Source organism: Propithecus coquereli, unplaced genomic scaffold, assembly GCF_000956105.1.
Source record: "Propithecus coquereli isolate 6110/MARCELLA unplaced genomic scaffold, Pcoq_1.0 Scaffold61, whole genome shotgun sequence".
Taxonomy (NCBI): domain Eukaryota; kingdom Metazoa; phylum Chordata; class Mammalia; order Primates; family Indriidae; genus Propithecus; species Propithecus coquereli.
In genome coordinates, this window is record NW_012152063.1 from 5,363,951 (window position 1) to 5,390,744 (window position 26,794).

At 39.8% G+C, this 26,794-nt stretch overlaps 1 protein-coding gene across 2 annotated transcripts in view; it reads left to right on the plus strand.

The window, feature by feature from the left end:
* The first annotated feature begins 8,762 nt into the window (after nucleotides 1-8,762).
* Nucleotides 8,763-26,794, plus strand: part of ITGB8 (integrin, beta 8) — a 77,306-nt gene continuing 59,274 nt past the window's right edge. Inside the window, exons 1-2 of one of the 2 annotated variants that reach the window (XM_012659418.1) lie at nucleotides 8,763-9,609; nucleotides 10,038-10,084. Coding sequence is in view for 1 of the 2 variants with exons in the window: in XM_012659417.1 (XP_012514871.1) it covers nucleotides 9,863-9,989 (127 nt within the window). In the remaining variant the exon portion in view is untranslated. Of the gene's footprint in view, nucleotides 9,990-10,037; nucleotides 10,085-26,794 lie in introns of both variants that reach the window. The other variant, XM_012659417.1, reaches the window with a different exon arrangement.

Here is a 26,794-nt window from a genome sequence, read left to right on the forward strand (position 1 = left end):
TAAATTGGTACTAACCAAATGGCATTCTTGTGCACAGATGGAAGTAAAACTCAACAGAAATCACGCAGGTGGGAGGGGGGAGGAAGAGATGGGTGAAATCATACCTAACTGGTACAATGTACACTATCTGGATGATGGGTACACTTACAACTTTGCCTCAAGCAGTACAAAAGCAATCCATGTAGCCAAAACATTTGTAGCACCACAATATTCTGAAATAAATTTTTTAAAAAAGAAGGAAAAAGAAACGAGTATACTGAGCAACAAACTCAGTATGGAATAATATATATCATAGAAAGATATTCATGAATAATACAACATAAAATGGTAAGTCCTTATGAACACGGGTACATAAATATAAAGCAAATAAAATTCATCATGAAAATGCAATAAATTTTCCAAATTTTCTATAATAAAAACTTATTATTGTTTTAATGAAAAAAATTAGCGACTTTAAAGTGAAGGACATTGCAGATCATATCTGGAGGAATCTAGAAAGACTTTGTAGACGAGGCATTAGAAATGATTCTTGACAATCAAGTAGGACAAATGAGAAGAAAAAGGGGAAAAACATGTCTGGCTAAAAATGAAGCCTATGAAAATGCAAGTGAAAGTATGTGCAGAAAACCAGGAGTCTGTTCTGCAGAACATTGGTTAGATGGAGTTTAGAAGGGGTAGGGGATTTCGTAGAAAAGGGTACAGGAAATGTGATTTGGGGCCAGAATGTCCAGGGTTTCATAGTTCATGCTAAAGGTTTCTTCATGGTCTGGGAGAGAGGTCAGGGACTGGCATAAAATGAACCACACAAGAGTTTAAGAAGAATATATCAAGCTTAGATTTTTGTTTTAGAAAAAAAATTCTTTCAGCACTGTAGAAAAGGGATGGCTGAGAGTTCCCGAGGAAAAAAAATGATAAAGCCTGAACTAAGGAGTTTTATTACGGAGGAAAGACAGTAAAAAGAAAAGAAAAGATTGCAGACACTTCATTAAGGTGGAATTAATATAATTTGTAAACTAATAAAATAAGGAGGTTATAATACCTTGGGTACACTTAAAAACTTGATAATTTTCTGTGCTACTTTAGCTTGAAAAGGGTTCAAATGACCAAAAATACTATTTCCTTTTTTGTTGCAATTGTATATTATGCTGAAATTTATATCTTTATAAATAAATGTCTTATATTTATAAATATTTTGAGAATTAACTTGCCAGATATGGGATTAGCATTTTAAATATTTTAAATATTTTATTACATGTTGCCAACTGATTGCAAAAAACTTAGAACTAATTTACAATTCCACCATAAATGAGTGCCTATTTCCAACCTTGAGCATTTAATGGGTAAAAAAGTTATTTCATTTATTAAATTAGTATTTTTTGATAACTGGTGAAGCAGGAATCTTCCCATATGTCTCTAAGTATGTATATTTCCTATCTTCTTTACACATTTATCTTTTGTAGACTAAATATTTTTTTCCATTTGTAAGAGCATATTAAATGGTATGCATTTTACCCTTTTCTGCAATGTTTATGAATACCTAAAATTTAAAAAAATCATCAAATGTGTTGATTTGCTCTCTTGAAATTGGATAAATCATTTTACATTTAGAAAGACTTTTATTACCAATATATATATAGTCTCGTAGTTTTACACTAAGCCCTTTCATCCATCATGAATGCATTTTGGTATAAAGTAAGCTTCTAGATTAAGTATTTTTCCCAAACAGCTAACAATTGTCCCACCATCATTTATTAGATTATCCTCTCTTAATTGATTTTTAAAACATGTTTTACATTATATTAAATTATTATTGATATTAGGGTCTAGTGCTGAACTGTCCTATTTAACAATTTACTAACTGAATCATCTTTTTTATTATTATTACATATTATTTCCAAATCAGGTTATAATATCTTTGAGAAAAGGGACTGGGTTTTATTGATGCTTACATTTTCCATACAGCCTATCAATTTACACATAATAAATGTTCAATTAATGTTTATATATTTAATAAACGAATGCTTAAATTGAATATCCTGTGCCTGATTTACGAGGAATTTCCTTACTATGCTAAAAGGTCACATTCTTCAAGGTGAAACATGAAGTAATTTTGAAATTGGAGAAGGGGGCTGAGAATGGAAGTATTCCAAAAATAAAAATTCCATGTGAATTTGATTAGAATAATTTAAATTTTGTAGTGACTTCACTCTCCAGAGGCTATGTGATCATGAGAAAATGCTGAGAGGGAGAATTTTAGTCTTGGACTCACTCTGAGTTATTGAAGTTCAGAAAGGCCTTTAGCTGTGTAATGATGTGCAAATCAGTCCACATACCACGGTGGCTCAACAGATGAACTATGTCAATGGTGAAATGTTGTCTTTATATTGTCTGCTGATACCTCTACTTGAGAGAACCAGCTGTGTGCCCTTAACACTGCTGTCATTTTAGAAATCTAAGCAATAAAGCAATAACATTTAATACTTATTACATATTCCTTTACCCTCCTAACTACATATAAGTTTAAACATGCTAAATTTAAAATAAAACACAATATTAAGTATACATGACCCTGTCATGTACAAATAAGTGAAGCTTTCATGTAGTTGTATATCAAACTGTACAAGGATGACTTCAGGCTGAAAAGATCGTGGAACGATTTTGTTTGATTAAGGAGACATAAAACTAGATTGTCATAAAGAATGCTAGGATTACAGACTTCTATATAAAGACATGCTCACTACATCTATTAATGTGGGTAAAGAATTGTGTAGTTACCAGAAAAGGAAAGTTATGTATTTAGCAAATCCAAAGGTATTTGATATTATTTTTATGACAATATGCAAGTCTTGAAATAAGTATTCGTGTATTTTTAATACTGTTTATGTTATGAAATTAAAATAATCCTAATTTCCATTGCAAAAACCCTGGGGATAATATATGATGAATTCTAGCATGTTTCATTCACGATCTTGCTTTTGATTTTCACAATTGTCTTATTGGGTAGTTTTGTGTGTGTGTGTGTGTGTGTGTGTGTGTGTGTGTTTTATACACTTTATTTTTTAGAGCAGTCTTAGCTTTACAGAAGCATTGAGAGGAAAGGTCTTCCAGACCAGAAAGGTCTTCCAAACCTCCTGCCCCCACATCTGCACAGCCGCTACCAACACCCCACACCACAGTGATGCATTTGTTGCAATGAACCTACCACGTCATTATCACATCATTGTCACCCAAAGTCCACAGTTTACATTAGGGTTCACTCTTGTACATTCTATGGGTTTGGACAAATGTATAATGACATATATCCACCATTGTAGCATCATACAGAATAGTTTTACTGCCCTAAAATTCCTCCTAAAAGTCTCCCTAAAAGTCTGTGCTCTGTGTATTCATCCTGCTCTCCCCCCAGGCAATCACTCATCTTTTTACTGTCTCCATGGTTTTGCTTATACAGAATGTCACATGGTTGGAACCATACAGCATATACCTTTTTCAGGTTGGCTTCTTTCACTTAGTCATATGCATTTAAACTTCTTCCATGTCTTTCATGGCTTGCTAGTTCATTTCTTTTTAGTGCTAAATAATATTCCATTGTCTGAATGTACCACAGTTTCTTTATCCATCATCTATTGAAGGACATCTTGGCTGCTTTCAAGTTTGGGCAATTATGAATAAAGCTTCTAGAAATATTCACATACAAGTTTTTTGTGTGGACATAGTGTTCAACTCCTTTGAGTAAATACCAAGGAACATGATTGCTGGATCATCTAGTTTTGTAAAAAACTGCCAAACTGTCTTCCAAAGTGTATCATTTTGCATTTTCACCAGCAATGAACGACAGTTCCTCTTGCCCCACATCCTTACCAGCAATTGATATTTTCAGTGTTTTGGATTTGGGCCATAAATGAATAAACCAAGGCACCAGGGGAAATAAGGGAGGGAAAGGCAGCCAATGACTGTTATGTTTGAATCCAGTTATCACTGTGGACAACCAAACCTTACTCCTACAGGGTAACTTGGAGCAATGGTGCTCCATATTCCTCAAAATGTGATGTGTAACAGTACCAGTCCTTCTATTGTTTGAGACTGATCCAGGATGAAGAATGTATAACAATTAATAGTATAAATACATTTTTATAGCAATTTGACATTTTTGTGGCATCCATTTTTTTAACAACTCAATTTTATTTTATTTTTTAAAGTATCAATCCATGACTAAAGAAAAAAAGAAAAACTAGTTCAAAAAAAAGTGCAGAACACAAGGCCCAAAACATTTAATACAAGGCGCGGGGGAGCCGGGGTAGTTATACGTCACTGCCCATCTGGTCAGTACAGAGTTGAAACAGTATCCAGGAGTATTCATTCCCCAGCACTTCTAGCTGTGTGCAATAAAGTGATGAGCTGGGACAGACATGAGAAGGTCATTGATAGTGTCTGCTACAGACTTGGGTTGAGTCAATAAAGAATTTCACAAAACTAAGAATTAATTCAAACATAACATCTCTGTAATCATTCTGATAATGAGTAAAAGGCTAAATAAGCATTAGTTTACTGCATACTAAAAAAGGATAACAGAAAGCTAGGATTAGACTATGCACAGATAAAATGTTTCATTCAAAAGTATCCGTATTTTCTACTAAGAAAGCCAAAGATGAGCTCCTCCTACTCTTTCTCCATCCCCAGAAAGCCAGGGTACTTACATTAAGTTCTGAAGTTGAGAAAATTAGATATTCCCAACCAGAATTCTGAATCTTCAGCAAGTGGTCCAAAGTGAAGCGATGATTAGAACTCATTCTCATAAGACACTTACTAGTACTTGCTTAAGCCTTCCTTGGTTTCTGGCCTTATTCACCTTTTCTCCCAGCTTCCTGCTGATTCTGTGAGCTCCCAATTTTTTTTTCCCCAATAATTCCCTTTTTTACTTAAGACAGCCACAATCTGACTCTATTAATGGAAACCAAAAGTTGTCATGATATGAGGTGAAGAATCAGAGCTCTGATTCATGCCTACTCAGTAATTTCCTTGAATTTCCTTTCCTTCTTTGCCAATCTTGGTCTCAGTTTTCACAATTGTAAAATGGGACTAGTTTAGCAGTGTACTTCAAGGGAAATTAGTCTGTAAGATGTTCCCTGAATAAAAGGTTCTTGCTTTGGAGAATCTAATTGCATAGTTGGCCTACTTGAGTTTCTGGAAATTCCTCCAGTAAATGATTTAATTTGACTTTAACCCAGCATTTCCCAAGCTTAATCACGGAAGTCTTGTTTCAGAAAACATTAACATCTCATAGACTAAGTCATTGCAGATTATTTAGGCAAGAGGCATTGGCTCCAGTAGCTCATTTTTCTTTGAATTTGCACCTGACATTGGACTTTATCAATAAACACTCCTGAGGCCTTTGAGGAGTCTTTGTATTAACCCATGATAGTAGCGGGTTCTTAAACTTCAGGATATATAAGAACCATTTGAGGAGCTTGTTATAATGCAGGTTGCTGAGCACCATAAAGGTCTACCAATTCAGAATCTTCTGGAATGGAGACAAGGAATTCAAGCTCAGAATTACTCTACAGGTGATTATGTTGTAGGCAGTCTTCAGTCTATAGTATGAGAAACTCTGTCTTATGTAACACTTCAGTGAAAGGTGGACTATGTTCTTTATCATTGGAAAAAGCAAAAAGTCATAGTCACAATAATATATCCCACTGGTCAGACCATTCATCATCATCTGAAAGTTATAGATGAAGCAAGTTCACAGCTACTTGTAAATATTTCTCAAAACTTACTGAATAGCTCTGATCCCAAGTTCAGAAATATGTAATATTAAAATGGGAATGTGGCTTTCACTGAAACTCTGAGGTCAATAATTTACACAGCATCTAGTTAAAATCTGAATAGTCACAGCTGGGCACAGTGACAGGTGCCTGTAGTCTCAGCTACTCCAGAGGCTACGGAAGAAGGATTGCTTGAGCCCAGGAGTTTGAGACCAGCCTGGGCAACATAGCAAGATCCCCTCTCTAAAAAGAAAAAAAAGAAAGAAAAGTCTTAATAGTCGAAAAAAAAAAAAAAAAGGAGCAGTCTCTCAGATGTCTCTCTCGCTTCTGCTACCTACCTATAGTTTATTCAGTCTCACCATAAACTGACTTAGTGAGAAATCAAGGTTAAAGAAGTGGGGAAGAAATTTAAGTTATCTAATTTTATGACTTATTAGCAACTCAAATAATCTGATGATAGAAAGGCTGGAATGAATAACTAAAATGTTATTTTTAGACTATCTGTGAATTTCATTTTCTCTCATTACCACAAATGATGAAAAATTAGCTGTCAGAAATTTCAAAGCAAGACAGCAGAACATGATAGAAAAACCGAAATTAATCAAGTCATCATCTTCCAAAACACTTTTTCTCTGCTAGAATTTTTCAAGTAATAAGATGAAGATAACAATACTACATTTATTTACAATATGCTGTACATTTTCTTACAAGAAAAAAGATGAGTCATGGAGACCAGTGACATTTATTGGACACAAGCAAACTTTTTGTCCCTGGGCCATTAGTTATATTTACTATCTTTACAGCCCAAATGTGCAGACAACTTGCTTGTAAATAACTTGCAGGGATCACGGGCTCACATCTAGGATATTCTGTCTTATTTTACTCTGATAACCAGAGTTACAACCTCTTTACAACTGGGAAATGGTAATAAATGGTGCTGTGCTTATTCTTTGACAACTCCATGAAACTGGGCATCCTGGCATATATTTTTGCAAGGGTTTCATGTAACAAAAGATAGAAATCTTTCTTTCTAAAGGGCTTCAAAATTTCCTGAAACAGATTTATGAGTTTTGTTTCATTCCTCTTGCTACGCAGGTGTTTTGGCTTAGTATATACAACATATCAACACCTAAAAATATAGGGTTACAAAAATTAGTACATACCTCATCAGTTTCACAAAGTTACATCCTTTCTTATTTGTGCAAATTTATATTTTATGTATTACTATAATTAATACTTACAATCCTGCATCAAGAGTTGGATTTTAAAATATGTCATGAAACTCTTATGGGTCCTTATGGCAATCGGGGATTTAATTTTTTTCTTTGTTGTAGCACTGCACTGTCTCAAGGGTGGCTGCATTCTGTAGGTCTGTGACAATCTCTGCAAGATAAACATGCTGCCCAATTGAAGAGTCACTAATCATATCTTGATTATGTTACTTTTGTGTTCAAATTTCCAAGTCCTCACTATTTTTTAGGCCCTTCCTTTAAGACTACCAAAACCAAAGCCATAACTGTTCAAACTTGGACCTAAGGAAAGAAATTTTTAAAAAATGAAGCTGAGCTGGATTTAATTCTATTTAAGAGGACAGTGCCTACAGAATTGTGTTCACAAGTATAAATTAAGGTTTGAGTCATGTCTTTGGTCCCTCAAAAGGTCCTGCTTTGTAGATCCAGGGTACTTTTAATTTTCCAACTGGGTTCCTGGTTTGCTAGCTAATTGCCCCCATGTGCAGTCCACACCTGAAAAGGGGGGGAGTTTTCGATGTCGTGGTTTATTAACTAGGTACTTTCCATTCACTCAGTCAACAATTAGAAAACAGAAAGAAAAAAAGAGAGAGAGACTCCTACTTGGTTTTTTACTACAATTAAGGAGACGGAAACTATCAAACAAGAAGGAGGGAAACTCCCACATATTTCACCTTGACCTGGCTGGACTGGTCTGATGCCTGTAAGAGGCGGGTGCTCGTTAAAGATGTCGAGTAAGCTGTTAGTGGAAAAATGAGAGGTCAAACTTCACCACGGGGAACCCAACCACTCCTGCCCCTAGAGGAAAAAGAGAACCATCACTATGTCTCAAACGGGAAAGAGTGCCTTGCTTCTGATGCGGGGGACTGGAGTCCCTCCCTCGGTTTAGCATGGTAGTGACAGCACCCGAGAAGGTGCGCCGCTTCCCCGACAGTTGCCCAGCCTGATCCGCGCTCCCCGCTTGCGCCTAAACGTCTGAGCCGCAAGCAGGCAGAAATGCCCTCCCACCTCCTCTCCCTAGCGTCTGTCTTCCCGCTTTGTTGTCGTCTGTAACTTCTTTGTTCCGTTTACTGGGAAGGTGACGCTTAAAGTCAAAAGACCCACTGTAACTAGCAAAGGCTCACAGCCACCATCAGACCTCGGGGAAAAGCAGGACTGTTCAGCCAAGGACTGAGGCTCCGACTGGAGAAGGAGCAGCAAGAAATCTGGGCTAGTAACTCTGGGAACAGCCCCTGCGGACTGGTCCAATTCTCCAAGGGCTGGGGAGACCCCGGGCAGCCCTATGATGAAGCAGAGCACCAGCTCTTAACTCTGCAAGCAAAGTGGGCAGTGCGCACCCCCGGAGCAGAGGGTGTTGGGGGCGGGGAGAGGCCCTAGGACTCCAGTTTGTATGCAGCAGCTGCGGGGCAGTGAGTATCTCTGAACAAAGCAGCGCGCAGCGCGGGGGTGAGAGATTGGGGTTTGCTCGCAGCTGCCGCCTGTGCTGAGCGAGTCTCCCACCACACCCGCTAGGCGAGCACTGGGGTGCAAGGAATGGGGGAGGAGGGAGAAGGGAACGCAGCGTGCCATTCTTGTTGCGCGGCTACGCATCAGTTCTTTTGAACCATGGGAAGGAATGGCAACTATCAGAGCCAAGGGGGAAAAAAAGAGCTAGAGTGAGCAAAACAAAGAGCGAGTGTGGGCCGCGGTGACTTCATGCCTCACCAATGTCCCGCCCACGCTGCTCCGAGCTGTTGCTGCTGCTGCCGCCGGGGCCGCCGCCGCGCCTGCGGGCCTCCTGGGCGAGGCGCTCGGGAGCGTGGGGCGGTTTCCTAGCAACTCTCGGCCGGGTGTGAGCCCAGCTACTCGCAGGTCCCGAGCCCCCCGGGGGGCCGGGGCAGGACCACCTCTCCCCCGCCCATCACCGGTCTCGCCTCCCTCGCATCCTCGCCGGTGCACCCCAGAGCGCGCCAACGGCCTGGGCTCTGGGCAGCAGGACGCCTGAGCCGCGCACTGGGGCCAAAAGGACAAGGGTACGAAGCCCTCGCCCTGCAAGGCCGGGCTCCTGCACCCCCGCGGACCTCCCCTCCTGCGCTGGCGGCCGTGCGCCCCACTCCCCGCCAGGCAGGGAGCGGCAATGACTCGCTCTGTGCCTGCGGGTGCCGGCTGGTGCTTCTAGGACGCTCCCAGAGCCGCCTCCCCCTGCTGCTGGCACCCCGAGTTTCCTCCCTCGCCAGCCAGGACGCTGCCGCCTTGTCGTTGCCCGCTGCTCCGCTGCCGAGTCTGCAAAAGTGCAACTAAATGGAGTTGGCTTCTCTGCCCACCTGTGGAAGAAGCTCACGCTGATCGATGCGCCATCGACTTTTTTTCCCCTTCGGCCTCGCCGGCGTCCCCTCCCACAGATGCAGCATCACCCAGTGAATGTACATTAGGGTGGTTTCCCCCCCAGCTTCAGGCTTTGTTTGGGTTTGATTGTATTTGGCTCCTCGCTAAGCTGATTTATGCTGCAGAAGCACCACCGGCTGGAGAGAAACAAAAGCTCTTTTCTTTGTCCCGGAGCAGGCTAGGGAGCCCTCGCTCCCGTCGCCGCCCCGAGCCCTCGGCCGTCGAAGGAGGTGCTTCTCGCGGAGACCGCGGAGCCCGCCGTGCCGAGCCGGGAGGGCCGCGGGGGCCCTGCGATGCCGAGCGGTGCCCGGGCCCGCGTCCCTGCACCGCTTGCGCTGAGCCGCGGGGTCCGCCCGCCGGGCCTGCGGGAAACGTCCTAGCGACACTCGGCTCGCAGGCCCCGGTGCGCCCAGGAGGCGCAAGCGCGCGTCCTCCGTCCGGAAAGCAGCCAGGCGGCGGGCGTGGGGCGGGCTGCTTTGCATTATGTGCGGCTCGGCCCTGCCTTTTTTTACCGCTGCATTGGTCTCCCTGCAGAACTGCCGGCGAGGTCCTGCCTCGCTCCTCCGGGCGGCCTGGGTGTTTTCACTTGTTCTTGGACTGGGCCAAGGTGGTAAGTTGTTTTGTTTTGTCTTGTTTTGTTTTCTTCTCTTCCCCAAAGGTCTCGGGCTGGCACGAAGAACTGCCCCGCCAGAGCATCCCTGCCAGGTAAGTTGTCGAGGTCAGTCTCAGTCTGCCCTGAGAACTTCAAAAGGGCGGAAATGTGGCAGCATCCTCCATCACAGACGGCCTTTGGGAGCCCAGGTGTCAAGCATTTGCCCCGGAGTGACAGCAATAACTAATTATTCGAGGAGAGTCTGGGTGTTACTCCTGGGTGCTGGGAAAGTAGTAATAGAATAGAAGTCTAGAAGACAGGGGGTTGTATTTACAGAAGCCATTTAGGAGTTCTGGTCCATTCTTGAGGGCATAGTATGTGCAGAACGTGCTCCCCATCTTTCTGGCATTTGAGTCTACTAACCACTAACTTGCGTTTGACTCAAGATTGTGAATAACTGGTTATAATGGGAGTGAGTCTTCCATTTTTGAGTCCAGAAAAGAAAAGGCAACATGTGAGTTTCTTCTATCCTAGTGCTGAATCTGAATGAATTAAACACAATATTCGTGCTTTAAGTCACCGCCCTTCTTTTTGGCTTTATTTAAAACAAAGAAAAGAAAAAAGAAAGATAAGGGGGAAAAAAGAAGGAAAAACAACTTTCCTAGCTAATTGATCCCTCACCGAGAGGGAGAAGCAGAGAGCAGGCTGGAGTGGGAGGGACAGCTTTCAGTCCAAGCAAGCCAGTTATGTCAGAATCACCTTGATTTGGAGAGGTTACCTCTTCATAAACTTTATTGTCCTCATCTGTAAAATGAAGATAATAACACCTGCCTTCCCTAAATCACAAGCAAAAGTTCAAGTCAAATAGTGTATGAGAGGGTGTTTTGGGACTTTCGATGTAAGTAATCAAAATCAAATAAAAGGTGGTAGCATTGGATTGTTGCCAAACCATAAAACTAAGTAATAGTACCAAGCATCAATGTAGGATGAGTTCTTACAGGTTTTCAATATAGGCCAAACATTTATTTTTGCCAATGCAATGATTACTGCCATACTTTTTTTTATTTCACTTTTTCTCTGTTTGGTCACCAAGCCTTTAAATTCTATAAGAGTCTTTCTCTGACCTTTCAGGCTTAAGGACAGTTTAATTAATAGGTGTAATTGTTTTGTAGACTAAAATTTACTCCTACGCTTTGAATCAATGTGCCAAGTTTCTGCCTGAAGCTAATTAAAACAGTTAAGTCATAAACTTATAAATAGAGTTTATAATGGAAACATCCATCCAGCTAACTTCACTTAATCGTTGCATATATAGTTGTCTAGTATTTGTTTCGGGAGATTTATCCAGTTTTGTGAAATGGGGGCAATTAGAGTAAATTTTTTTCTTGTGGTTATTTTTTGCTTGTATTTTAATTTCAAAATAAGTGAAACTTCAGAGAAAGGAAAAAGTAACATTCATTATCAGTTATCTCTTAAATAGAACATGCATTTGTTGCAGTACATTTTCCGCTGAGCATAATTCCATACTGTTTTCAGTAAGTAATAAAGTGTTTTTAGTAAACACAGACTGCTAAAATGACCAAAACTTGTGTCAACAGTATTTTTCCCCCAATACATAGGCAAAGAAAAAAGTCCTACTTGCCTCTAGAATTTACTAATAATAGTAATATTTTTTAATATTCATTGTACTTATAAAGATTAATTAAGTTCTTGTGAAATAGCATTGTATTTCCATCCAGAGACTATAACTGGTTTGAAGCAAATATTATGAATGGACCCCTTTGCACCTGCAGACTTAAAAAGGGAATGTTTATCTGAAACCAGAACAAGGCATCCTTTTCCCAGCCTTTGTCAATATACAAAGATTTCTGATGTATACTGATTTGCATGGCAGTTAAAAACATGCAAAAAATGTAAATTATAGCCAGTACAACTCAGAAAATTAGAGAACAGCGTAAACTGTTGTACTTTTGTGATATAGCTACAAGTCTCAAATTATATGTCTTTACAGTGCAAATTAGATGCTTAAAGCAGAATAGAAATTTAGGTATCAGTTACAAAGGAAATCTTGTTCCCTTGCTCAGTAGTTTACACCAAGAAAATGCTGGAGGCAATAAAGCCATGCAAAGAGACCATAAGCTGCACAAGAACAGCATAACTTTGGATTAAATTTTTGAATTAGAATTTATAGGTCTCAAATACATAGTCGATTTTAAAATAATTAATATGTAGTAAGCAGTGGGAGGTGATATTGTTAATAAAATCAAACGATTTCTGATGGAGAAAAAAATTACTGCAGTTTGTTTTTCAACTTTTCCTGGTGGAAATTACTGATAATTAGAGAAACAAGACCACCGTAAAATGGTTAATGAATAACCAGAAGACATAAAGAATACCAGTGGTTAATATTTGAAGAGCTAATGTAGCAACACTGTTGTTTCTTTTAAAAGATTAAGATCTTTCGTTACATAAATTTTTATATAGCAATACGTGTGACAAATTTCAGAACTCTCAATTTCTTTTAAAAAGTGGTAACTATTATTGCAAAGAAATTTAACCTTCTGTTTATTCAGCTATCAACTATTTATTCTTTTAAATAACAACCAACTGGATTAGCATTATTTTGTGACTGTAGCATTATTTTCCTACGAAACATACTTCATAGCACAAGTGTTCTCAGAATTTTTATGCTTACCTGGAGTGACTGGATATTTAAGAGAACTAAGGCATCATTAAAAAAAATCCAGTCTTCCAAGTTATTTGCATAATAAGCATCCAAATTAATTCTATCTTAATGCATCTGAGACACTTTGTGATCAGTTAAGAAGTCATTGATGTTATAAGGAACCGCTATACACCCATCATGTGGTTTCATTAACTATCAACTCAAAACCAACAACTTCTTTCATCTCTGCTGCCATGACCACCCCATTGCCCCAATGAAATATTTTGAACAAATATCTCATATCATCGAATTTGAGAATATTTCACCAAATCAAAATTACTACTGGAGGAGGAACACACTGTTAATCCCAACGCATGCATTACTTTAGTTGAAATGTATGGCCACAAGAATGTTTACAATCTTTAAAGGGAGGAATTACAGAAAAGAAGGAGACAAGGAAAGACAGAGTTTCAACCATTTACTTTTCAATGGTTCTATTATGGTACCACTGAAAATATTTTTCTTCAAAGAGTATGCAGATGTGACAGTTTTTTGATATGCATGTATATGAAGAAAAGAAAATAACACAAATATACTTCCCACTTAATTGCTTTATTCCAGTGGAATCACAGCAGGTATACATTGTTAAAGTTTCAGTTTTGTGATTCACCCCTCCTTGTATCATCAGTTTTTCTCCTCTTTACTAGATCATCTATAGCAATATCCATATATACTACAATATCTCTCATCTTCTATTTTTAATTCCCCTTTTGCCGTAAGTCCTTGAAAGAACTTTCCATAACTGTTGTCTCCAATTCTCCTCCACCTTCTCTTTGAATCCTTTTGAAGCTAGGCTTTCTTTGTCACCTCCACAGTTTCACTCTGTTAAGACTGAGGTGACCTCCAAGTTGCCAAATCCGATGGCTAATTCTTAGTCTTCATCCTGCTTGACCTATCATCTGTAGGTGAATTGGCACTGTTGACTTTGCCCTCCTTGGAAACAATTTTTTCTTTGGCTTCCTGGACCCACGCTCCTTGGTTTAATCTTCTTCTCTATCTCTGATTTCCCAACCTATGAATGTAGGAGTGGCCCAGGACTCAGTCTTTGGAATTTCTCTTTTCCATATACACTGAATCAGGTGGGCTGATCCAGTCTTGGGTCTTAAATACCACTTTTGTACTGACACTTCCCAGTTATATATCTCTAGTCCTGACCTCTTATCTGATCTCCAGAGGGTACAGCAAACTGTCTGTGCAACATCTCCAGTGTGTATCTGAAGGCAAAATGAACCCTCACACATTCAAAACCAAACTCCCAATTTTCTCACCCAGTCTTCATCATAACACTATAAAAAAAGGTAGAAATACAGTCCTTGTTTTTGAAATGAGGAAACTGAAGCACAGAGGAGATAAGTTTCCCAATGTCACTTAGCTAGTAAATAGCAGAGATGGGATTTGAACATAATAAAGAGAGCCTGAAATACCCTTTATTATATGACCTTCCTAGTAGTCCCCTTCGTTTCAGACCTTTGTCTGCATTTTCTCTATCAGAATCTTTCCACGGCTTCCCCTTGTCGTCAGGCTCCTCAGCACAGGGTAAAACTCCCTCCCAGAACACCCTGGGCCTAACCCTTCGGTGCCTTACTTATGTCCTGTCTCCACATCCACCTGTGACCACCTTAAATGGAGAAACTGTGCCTGTTGTTTTTGTGTCTCTGATGCCTGGCACACAGTAGGTCCTGATAAATTATTTGGAGTAAACGACTCCATGGATGATGTGAGGACATCAGTAAGCAATTTAAAATTGGGCAGCTAAGCACATAAGCTCTAATCAGCTCTAATCCTCACTAGAATTTGAACTTAGAGGAAATAAAGTTTTCTTTTAAAAGTGGGTTACACCATAAAAGACATTTGTTTGTGCTTTCCCAGCCCACTCCAGAAAGCAGTCTCTTGACCTTGCAAGTAAAGCTTTCACAAAGATTAAAAACTGAGACTTAATATTCTTTAATCTTATTTTTTAAGTTTGTTTTGCTTTCACAATTTCTGTGACAGTTATTTTTATTGTTAATAATGAAGTATGAAAAGTAATCCTGATTCTTCACCCTCAGTGCCAATTTTATTTTGTTTTATGTTATTTATTTTATTTTTTTCTCAAATTTTCAATCTGGGAGCATAGATTCCAGTTGCCCTGAATGTACACACTCCTCAGTGTGAATTTTAAAATTGGTTTCTATTTAGATTACACAAACTGAAATTTGTAGTCATTTTTAACCAAATACTTTAAAAAGTAACAAAAAGACAAGTATTCTAACTCATTTAATCGCTATTCATTCAGACTTTGTGAAAGTAATTTAAAGCTGTAGGCTCTATGACAGGCACTATACTGAATTCTGTAATTAAAAGAATAACAATAGTTAAACTTTGCGAAGCATTTCCTGTAGGCCAGGCACCCTCCTGGACATATAATATGAAAATATAATATATCCTCTAATGTTCACAACTCTCTGAGTTATGTACTGTTATTTCTATTTTATAGGTAAGAAAACCAATTAAGGAGGCATCGAATGAATAACTTCTCCAAGATCTCTTAGCTGTTAATAATAAGCAATGGACACAGAATTTAGACCCGTGTGGCTTGAGACAGAATTCTCAATCATTACGGTCTTACAGTCTTATACACTGCCTCCTATGAGTGAAAGGAATTCTTACTCTGGACCTTGGAGGGTCCAGCTGCAGTATTTCTCTGGCTGTGGCCCTAACCACAGGCAGAAACTCCATCCAGAATCTGTCAGCCCCTGTAGATCAGCTCCATAAGTCTTTGCTCAAACAGCCCCAAGCTACTTTCAGGGCCTGCCTTCTGGGGGTCAACTGTGCCACCTTTGTGCCATAGGTGAGGGTGGCCAAAGGCAGCTGATGCTGGAGAAGAAAACAGAGCTTGGACATGCAGGCTGAAGTGTCCACGCAGGTAAATGACAGCTACTAGGGGTGCAGAATAAATGTAGACATTTGAGAGAAGAGGGGAAGATCATGGGCTGGAGGGGCAATGCTTCACACACTGCCACGTTCCCAGCCAGAATAAGAGTTGGAAATTCTAAATTCTAAACTCAGACCTAGCCGTCTCGGTCATTATAAATGTACATTTGTCAAGGAAGGAAGATAGAACTTGTTTTACGTGCTGGTTTCTTAGCCTGGTTTGTAACTGTTAAATATTTAGTCTTGTTCTGCCTGTTGCCATGTGTGCTCTTGCTCTTGGCCTCAAAAAGTTAGGGGTAGACTTGTCCACTAGTTTAAATATTACTGGGGAGAAGGACAAACAACCAAAGCACCAGAGACCATTGCATAAGGAGAACTACCTCATGTCAAGGTGCTTTTTTATTTTAGTGACTGATCTCTTTTGGTAAGCTTAAAGACATACACAGATTACACCGAATTCTCTCTTACAAACAGTGTTACAGTGAGAGTCCGCTGTGTGCATATTCTTAATTTAGTTTTACTTCTTATTTTCCTCTATTAATTTAAAACATATTACAGGAAAGAACATTTTACTGACATGAATGACATAATTTGGTCACATTACTTAGCTGGTATATATTCAATATTTAATATCTATAAGTGAATGGATGGATATGTAGAAAAAAACAGCCACACTGCCTTCATGAAGTGAATGAACTATATTTTTCAATTTAAAATCAATCTTAATATGACCTTCTTTCTACTTTCACAGTAAGTTAATATAATTCACACACCAAAATAAACATAATGAAAGTTAGAATGGCTTCCATTGGGATTTCATAATTTAATTAAAATAGTCCCACCCTTCAACAGAAGTACTGGGATAGTACTTGCTAAGAAACTACTCCTATTAAACAGATGTATTAAAATTATCTTCCCTGCGTTATTTAAAAAGGTCTCCACCTAATATTAGTTTAGGAAATAAGAATAGAATTATTAAATTAAAATTACAATGTTCAATTATAGTGGTGTTTTCAGATATATACTCTTAAGATGATTTTAAAAGGTGCTTTGATTTTGAGTGCTGTTATTCAGAGTACTTAGAATTTATATTTTAAAACAGCATATAAGGCCTTTAAATGTGGCCTTTCATGCTGACCTTATCAGTAAGCCAACCATCATTGCTATAGTGATTTTAGAAATGATTTATCTCTTTGCCAGGTGTTTTTTTTGTTGTTGTTTTGGCTTGGTTTAATTGACAGATACTATTAGATTTGTCAAAGACAGAGTCTGTTGCCATTCCAGATCAGTATTTGTGCAGTTCGTTTATTTTAAAGGATTCCCAAAAAGTTCACAGTCCCTAGATAGTACAGGGTAAGAAACCAGAGTCGCTGTCAAGGGCTAGTGCAAGCCAAAGTTGACGCGAGGGGCTGATTTCGGAAGTAGGAGGAAGGGCTGGTAATGAAGACAGGAGGATGGAAGACTGGAAACATTTCAACACTGAAGAATCGCACCAAATATGTCTTACTATGTATGTGAGATGTGCAGTGGATTTTGGCCAGGAATGTTTTGATGTTTGTCATGGTTTTTGAAAAACAAAACCAAAACAGGTCAACTTCCTTTTAGGATGGAAAGGATTGATATTTCAAAGTCTTCCAATGGTAAATGAAACCACAGTTGAAAGTAGTGCTGTTCCACATGCACGTGTGGTACCAGGGTTCTTTCCTTGGAATAGAGCCACAAACATTTTCCCAGGTACAAGCATTTTTCCTGATTTCAGTAGGGGCCGTAAATTGAGTATAATTGCTTAGTAACTGTTGAAGGTACTAAGTAGAGAAAGGGGCTAGGTGGAAATCTTCATCCTTATGGAATGAGAGATTACCACTATGCTGTAAATATTATTAATATTATGAGGTCAAACAAAGAAAATAATTTAAAAAAGAATTCGAAATTCTTTAAGGACTGAGCTGATAAAAGTTAACAAATGCCAAACTGGGGCATGTCTTTCCTAATTGCCTGCTGGAGAGAGACTAAGAAGCCAGGCTTGATATGCCTAGTCATGTAGGGTATTCATTGACTGTAGTAGAACAAAGGTTGCAGGAAAGTTTAGGGATGGGCCAGGAGTTGCTGTAGAACTGGCTGTTCTGTTTGGAAACAAAGAAACCATTGTGGCAGACCTGTTTTGTTGGCAGGAAAATGACCTGGTTTGGCTGGTCTCTTTCTTAGTATAAGGCATACCTCCCAAGGCATACCTCCATTGTCTTTTTGTGCATTTGGTTTGGATTTTTATGGTGAATTTAAGATAATTTGATCACAATTTGCAAAAGAGAACCTTTTCAAAATAACAGATGGAGCCCAAGTTCCAAGAAAATTTGTCTGGAAAGTGGTAACACTGAAGAAAAAAAAAACCCACTCACTCAAGAAGGGAGTCACAGTTTTAGGCGTCCTTAGTTTGAGTTGAAACAATCTCTTTTGATGAGTGTTTCAGTCACAACCAGCTAGGACAAGAGCCCTAAGGTGAAGGCCATTGTACATAACCTCAACACCAGTGTATAATCACAGTAACCTCACATTACCCCTGGAATTGGTAATAGAAATATGAGGACTAAATGTTATTAGTGCCAGACCTTAGCTCAGAGGATGAGGCATGTTTGATGCCTTGTGAGGAATTCAAGGCCACATATCATCGGTGACATCCGATGGGACTGTAACGGCATGGGAGAGGGGAAGGGTCTCCTGAGAACATGCCTGGGGCCCACTGCAAGCAGCATAGTGCATCTGGAGAATGAGGCCCAGTGCGCCCTGGTAGGGGCACATGGTGCTGGTATACATGTCTAACCATTGTCTACGTGGAGGTCAGCATGGCATTGATGCCATAGCTCACTGCTCTCTGAGGCGAGATTATCTGGTGATAGACTTGTTGGGGGCAGAGATTGACTTATGGTCATTATGAAGGTCAGACATCGGGATTTTTTGGGCAAATTTTACCTCACAGAGATGAGTTGATTTTGAAGCTAAAAAAGACAAAGGCCACTTCTGACTGATCTACTTGGCAAGAGTAGAAATGTCAGAGTAATCATTGGATGTTACACTCCTCATCTTCGGAGGGTAAACTTCTCAAATACTGCCCAGATGGCATGTGTTATTTTCTCCTACACTGGATCATTATCAATTCTTTCGAATTTACTTTTTTCAGCAAAAAAGCCCATGTGTGGAACCAAGTTGTTCTGGGCCCTTTGGACAATCTAGATGCTTCTATCCCTATGTTAACTTCAAGCTGTAAAGTCCACCAGAATTGGGCCTTCAAGTTCTGTAAGGCTGCTGTAGTTGCAAAGGACCTACCAAATGGTCAATCCACTTGAGGATCTTCGTTAGGCATCTTTATTGACAAGCACGAAACTAAATATCCAGTAAATTCCAAGAAATGCTGAATTACCTCTCCTTTTGGAAGCCCACTTCTTAAGCCTAGTGACACTCTTATAAAGGAATTTCCTAGGAGGAATTTGAACTCCCAAACACTTTACACTTAATAGTGCAAACTCACTTTTCTAGACCTTTGAGGATGTTGTGCAGTAAGTGGCCCAGGCTGGTCCAAATGCGTTGGTAATAGAATCCAGGTTATTGGATGTTGCCCAGATAAACAGGGACCTCTTCCATCCAAAAGATCACAGGAGACACCATGTGAACACTGGGAGACTGTCAGGAAATTCTAGAGTCTGAAAGGCCATCACCAATAACATATATACCCATGGCATATTTGGTAAAAGATCTTTCATTCATTTTTTTCTAAATCATTGGCATGCAAAGGTGAAATATGGTGGAAATCTGGGTGCCTCAGGGTTGTCCAGGAGGCAAAAAATTAAGGGCCACAGGTACTCATGCTGCATATGAGAACACAGAAGCCTAAAAACACAGTTTGGAGTTTGTCAGTTGTTTGGGAATCCAGGCCAGAAGGGGCAGATGATTTGAGCTATCCCTGTGTACTCAGTGGATTGTAATGTGGGTCTGGCAAGGTGAGGAGACATCCTATAGTCCCAGACATGGTGAGGGAGTAGCTTTTCCAAATATGGGTTGATTGTATATTTTAAAAGGCAGCTTGAGGGGCTTTAGCAGAAGTGTTTTGTTTTACCCTAAAAGGGATTAAGTGTTGGAAGACAAAAGAGATCTGAGATCCAAGGGGAAGCTGAGTAGGAAATGAAGAGGCTCAGGTATCAAAGACTAGACATGAGGTGCTGGATATTGGAGGATAATTTTGTGCCTCTGAATAGGCTACTGCTATTTTGCCAGTTTTTATTGAGCCAGCTGGAGGGGCTGACTCTCAATAGCAACCTAACAATACTGTGTGATTTTTACCAGACAGCATATATTTGGGAGGCAGACAATAGAGATGCAATCATGTAATAAAAGGGCCTGAGAAATTCCTTAAGGAAGTTTCCTCTGACCCTCCTGTCTCTCCTCGAGGTGACATCCTCCTGTTGTCTGCTGCCTGCTGTTCCTTTTTACAGCGCATTTGTTAAGGTTCTGTCTTATGTCAGGTTTTGCTGTTACTCTCTAAGCTTCACACAGGCAGGTACCCTATCCCTAAGACCCTGCACGGTGCCATGACTTAATCACAGGTATTAAACAATTGCCAAAACATTTATGGATGGAGAAATGCCATCAAAATCTTAACAATTTCAGAATTCCTTCAGCAGTAAAATTTTCATTTCTTTACTCCCAGATAATAATGTCCTTCCTCTTTTGACTAAATCTTTGCCCATTCTCTTCCCTCTAATCAAGCAGCTTTTAATAATACTAACAGAGCTACCCTTAAACAAGAGAAAAAAAGTTCCAGTAAAACCCTAGTTACTTAGAATGCATGTGAAAGGGGGTATTTTACTTAATCAAATTCTATGGCCATTCATATGCTGACTCTTGCTTTTTAAGATGTACATATATACTTTCCTGTCTTGGTAAGTATATCATTTAAACTTTCTTTGATATTCGAGGAAAGCCTCACAGTTATCATTTGAACAGGTTTGCAAAGCCTCACAGTTACTGTTCAATCAATAAAGCAAAAGGTACTGCTTGAGCATGTACTCCTGCATTTGGCATTGGACTCATTGCTGTGGGGACAGAGAAGTAAGGTGTCTCATAGATGGGCTAGCTGGCCCTAAGGAACAGTGTGAGCACAAAATACAAAATAGTGGTGTGGGGCTGAGGTGGGCGGCTTGGTCATTAGTGCTATAGGGCTTTAGATTTCTGATTCAGACAGGAAATAGGTCAAATGTATCTTGATGCAAGACAGACCTCCAAGTCTTTTCTAAATATTAATACTTAGTTTTAGTTTCCCTGTACTTTATCAAGAACTTTAAGTGTAGAGCACTGATTAATTGAAGGTTCCACCTACTTAGATTTTACTGTACATATATGATACATCTTTTTTAGGCATAATGTATTTCCAGAAACAGTCTTAAAAATATATCAACATAAAGCAAAATCCAGTCTGTGTGTCCTGTACCCTAATGGTACAGGTGATTACTTGCACTGTTTTTAGTTGTTAGTAGAAACTGTTACATGTGTATGTAAAGGCAGGAAGAACAGAAATGTGAGTATTGATTTGTTGAATGAATAGAATAGGGATATCAACACGGCAGAGTTCGGGGACAGCCTGTAGAGAACAACAGTGCCCTGTGTGTGCTGGGAGCAGTACAGAATGCCCAGAGGGATGAGTGCAGAGGCAGGACAAAGCTCCACCAGGGGAGGCATCCCGAGCTGAGTTCCAGAGTTGACTGAGACAAGGGGACAGAGTTGGGAGAAGGTTACCTGAAAGTCACAGAAGGAAGCAAATCAAACCAGAAAGAGAAAGAGAGAAAGCACATAGGATGCTTTGGTCAATGCAGGGGAGACATACATTCATCCTCCCATTCAACAAGTACGTGTTGAGCATTTCCACTGTGCCTGGTATTGCTCTAAGCCGTGGGGACACGGCAGGGCACAAAACAGATATAAACATCTGCTATCATGGAGCTTACGTTCTAATGGGAGGAGACAGACAGACGTTAGACAAAATAAAGACATAGAATGTATAGCATGCTAGATAGTTTTATGTGTCTAACATCTTCTGTAGAGAAAAAGAAACCGAGGTGGACAGTCAGGAGTGCTGGAGGAGGAGGTGGCATTTCAAACAGGGTGGTTAGTGAAGGCCTCACGGAGAAGGTGACATCTGAGCCAAGTCCTGAGGCCTCAGGGAGGGAAATCTGAACAGCATAGTGTCTGCCACAGTGATACATCATTTTAAAGAAGGAAATTGACATTCTAATCTAATAAATTCTGTAATTTTAACTAAATCTAATAAATGCTAATTATTTAATAAATATTTTTCGACAACAACTGTGTGCAAGCATTGTTCATAGTATAAAAAATAGCATTAGAAAACAAAAAGACAAAAGTCCTTGTCCTCATGAGTCTTATATTTTGGAGGAAAGCAGACAAAATTAAAAATAAACCTGTGGTTATAAGTATTAATAATTATTTAGTATGTTTGAAGGTGATAAGTGCTATGGGGAAAAGTAGAGAAGAATTGCCATTTCAAGTGGATTAAATAGGGTAAGCCTCGTTAAGACAGGTGATGTTTGAGCAAAGTCCTGAAGGCGGTGACAGAGAGAGTCAGATTTGTGGGTAATAGAAGGAAAGGTAGAGAGAAGAGAGCATATCAGGCAGTGTGAGAGACATTTCGTAGGCTGGAGGATCGAAGGACTGCAGGTGGCAGATTGGTGGTGTCTGAATCCTAGGAGGGTGCGTTAGATTGAAAGACAGGAGGTGTTAGCCAAAGAGGTGATTATGAAATTGGGATTGTAGAGGGGTTGCAGTTACTAGTAATTACAAGGTCTAAATCTCCGATCCTGGAAGAGAGTAGCTAAATCAGGCTGGATGACAAAATACTTGGAGGAGAAAAGAACAAGGAACTGATGCATCCAGTATTGCAAAGATGATATGTGTATATACTGAAATTGTTGAGAATTGACATAGGAGAAATGTTGGAGGGAGTGATAGTAAGCAAGGAGTCAAAATTTTCTAGAAATGAGAAAGCATCCCCCTGGGGTTAGTAAATCTCAGTAAATACCTGCAACAATTCAGGGTAGTGGGCAACATAATTTGAGGTACAATGTGGAAGTTGGGGGTGGGTGGTTAGGGATGAGGGAGAGAGAATACTCTGCAGGTTGCAGTGAGAATCAAGGAAGACACTTATCCACTTCCAAGCCCAGGGCCATGAGGGTTGTGATAGAAACATCAGCCATTACTCATGAGGTAAACAAGGGAATCCATGTCCTCAGGGGAGAGCCGGGTTTCTCTTAGAGCAAGAAAGTAAAGGGAACATTCAGAGAAGGGAATGAAATATAGGGAGTTCTTCTGGAAATAGACTGTGAATTTCAGAGGGCACAGGGATGGAATTCTGGAGTTGTAAAGGCATAGGAGATGGGGAGAAAAGAGCGGTAGTGCAGAGCCTTATGGAGATTAGAAAGTGTGGGGTAGATGAGGGTGAATCTGGGAATCCTGGGCTTCTTATAGGAAATGATGCAAACAGGGATACATGAAATTAGTCTTCAGGAACTGAAGGTAGATGGCGGTGATGATACTGTGAGTGATTGAGGGGGTTCTGGGGTTTGCTCTTGATTTGTATGGAAGGGAAGGAAGAGGTCTGAGGAATCCTGACCTAGTTCCCATGTGAGAAGTTCACTCTACCCCATCTCCCGCCAAGAGGAAGATGGACTTTCTTTGGGTGCGTTTGGCCACTCTTGACTCTAGATGATTAAGGTCGTTGCCTGAGGAGATATACAACAGCTGAAGATTCCACCTGAAGGTGCTACAAACCAACAGTGCTTTGGCAGCGAAGGGATTTGGGAAGACTTTCCAAATTATCTAATATAGTATCCTCCCTGGAGGAATTTGCTTCTTACTAAATGTATTTGCATATGTGTAGTATGTAGATTACATACACATGCATAATACACAGCTAACTAAGTAAACAAAACACAAATAACTAAGTAACATACATACAAAAATACTGTAATTGAATGTAGAATGTAAGGATTGTAATGCAAATTTTACCAGGATTCAAAAGTGGAGAGATCAGCTACACCTGAAGGGAGCAGGAAAAATTTGCGTAAGTGAGATAAGTGTCTAAATTGGACACTGAAGGACTGGTGGGATTGTAACAGAGGCAGTGCTCAGGACAGCTGTGCAGGCAGAGAGGGGCGTATATATCGACCATGACATAAAGTATTGGGGGAAGTAAAAGAGAGAGCTGTAGAGTTAAAAATAGGTCAATTTGTTGGAACGTTATGCTATGGTCTGAATGTTTGTGTCCCTCCAAAATTCGCATGTTGGAATCTAGTCCTCAATGTGATGGTATTAAAGGTGGGGCCTTTGGGAGGTGGCTGTGTCATGAGGGTGGAACTGTCATGAATAGTATTAATGCCCTTATGAAAAAGGCCTGAAGGAGCTTGTTTGCCCTTTTCACCATGTGAGAACACAGCAAGAAGGCACCATCTATGAGGAAGGGGCTGTCACAAGTAGCCAAATCTGTTGGTGCCTTCATCTTGGACTTTCCAGCCTCCAGAACTGTGACCAATAAATTCTGTTGTTTATAAAGTATTTCATTACAGCAGCCTGAATGGATTAAGACACATTACTACTCAAGTGGTAGAAATCATCTAAGGGGTTCGTTTTTCTTTTCTTTAACTTGATTATTTAGTAGGGTAGTAATTGTGATCACAATGTATCAGGAAAAGAATCTGGGCAACAATGTATGTAATTATTTTTAGTAGTAGATGCTATTTGTAAGGGACTGTAAGGAAGTTGTTACAAAAAAGCAAAGGTAAATAATGAGGGCCTAAACTAGGATGCAATCAAGGGGAATGGAAAGAGGGAACAATGAATGCCAGAGATACTGAAGCAAGAGCAAGCGTTCTTGGTGACTGACAGGTTGTTGGGACTGTGGTTAGAGGAAGAAGTCACCATCAACCACAAAGATTTAAATAAGAATAAATAGGAAAACAATGTAATTGATAGAAATGTGTCATTCAAAGCAGGAAGAGAAACATATTTTTGGAGACTTATAGATTTCGAAGTTGCGGCAGGAATCTAAGTTGGTTGTCCAGCAGATTGTTGAAAATTTGAGGGAGAAACTTGGGTGAGAGTTTGGAACTGAAGATACTAAATCGGGGGTCATGTTCATGAAGGGAGATTTAAAGTCTTGTTAGCTCATAGAGCCATCAAGGTGTGCAGTTTAGAGAAAGATGTGAAAATAGCCTAAGACATAATAAGAGGAGTAGTTTGAGAATGGAAGAATAGTGTCCATTCACTGTTAGAAGGCAGAGGACATTTAAACATTGCTAAATGCTAATTGCTAAACAGAACTAGGAAATTATTGTTTGCCTTTGAGTGAGCAGTTCACTAGAGAGGTAGAGGCAACAATCTTGACAAGGAGAACTCTTCGTTTTCTGAAAAAAGAACCAAGACAATTTTGAAAAGAAGGAACATTATTTAGATAGTCTTGATAATATAAAATTGGGGTTATATCATAAGTGGGAGGACTTGGTAGAAGTGCTTAGGGATTTGAGGAGAAAGAATTAGAATAGCAAATGTGAAAAAAAATATAATGGAAAGTCAACAGAGATGAATAAAAGTGGGGTCCAGGGGCTAGGTGAGGTGAGAAAGAAATTTGGAGGGGACTTAATCCTCAATGGGCTCATGACAATGTCCCATAAGCAGCTTCAAATACTGAGATATAAGCTCTTGCTTAGGATGCATCACCCCATTTGTGTCTGACCACTTCTGTTTACTGTCACTCCATGTTTTAGAGTTCTTGGATCAGTAGCCTACCTTCTGTCCCATCCTCTGGCTCCCCTTGAATTTGTCACTTAGTCTGCTTCCCTTTGTTCTTTCCAGTGTACAAATTCTTTCATGGTTCTGTGATGTGATCCAGTGGCCCCTATAGTGCATGAGGATTCCCTGCTGCAGTCTCTGGCCCCTGGGAGTCCTAACGGCTCTGTCCATGGTGGAGGCATTAAGGTGTGGGGTGGTTTGGGTAAGGCAGAAAACCCTTGAGCAAGGTAATGAATGTATCATAAAATGTGGAAAAGTGTCTGAAGATAACAAAGATAAAGAGGGCATATTAAATAAGAACTGTTAACTTTGAAAGAATAGAAGTTGCTAAGTGTTTGGAGGTGAGAGTGAGGGAGAATCCTACAAGTAGCCAGTGAGAGCAAGGCGAATGTCAAAGTCCTGTTTGAACATTTCCCCAAGGAATGATGCACTCCGGATAAAGCTGAGTTTTGATGAAGGGGAAATAGCAGATGGACCATTTTGGGAAGTCTGGAGAATATGGAACAAGAATTTCATAGGAAAATATGAACTATGATTCATAACATAATATAGTATCCATATTAACTTTCCTGAATTTACCATGTCTGCTATGAAAAAAATATATATATAGTCAATGCCAATGAAATTAAACTGACCAAATATAGTAGTATTTGAAAATTTTTAAGGAAAATATGAACTATGATTCATAACATAATATAGTATCCATATTAACTTTCCTGAATTTACCATGTCTGGTATGAAAAAAATATATATATGTTCTAAAATAACCAATGAACCTGTTTTATTGTTTTGTTTTTGAGACAGGATTTCACTCTGTTGCGCAGGCTGGAGTGTAGTGTGATCACAGTTCACAGCAACCTGAAACTCCTGATCTCAAGTGATCCTCCCACTTCAGCCTCCTTAGTAGCTGCCATTATAGGTGTGTGTTGCCACACCTGACTAATTCTTAAAAGTTTTCTGTAGGGACAAGGTCTCAGTATGTTGCTCTGGCTGGTCTCAAACTCCTGGGCTCAAGTAATCCTCCCACCTCAGCCTCTCAAAGTTCTGGGGTTATAGGTGTGAGACACCAGGCCCAGCCAATAAATCTGTTTTAAATTAAAGCAGAATCCTTTTCAAAATGGGAACAATTAGTGATCTAGTATTAAAAGTACATGTTAATATAAGACAACAGAGGAAAAGATATATAATTTAAAAAGGCACAATCCAGGAGGGACTGTTGGCAAATGTTTAAAAAATCAAAACACAGGCCGGGCGCGGTGGCTCACGCCTGTAATCCTAGCTCTCTGGGAGGCCGAGGCGGGCGGATTGTTTGAGCTCAGGAGTTCGAAACCAGCCT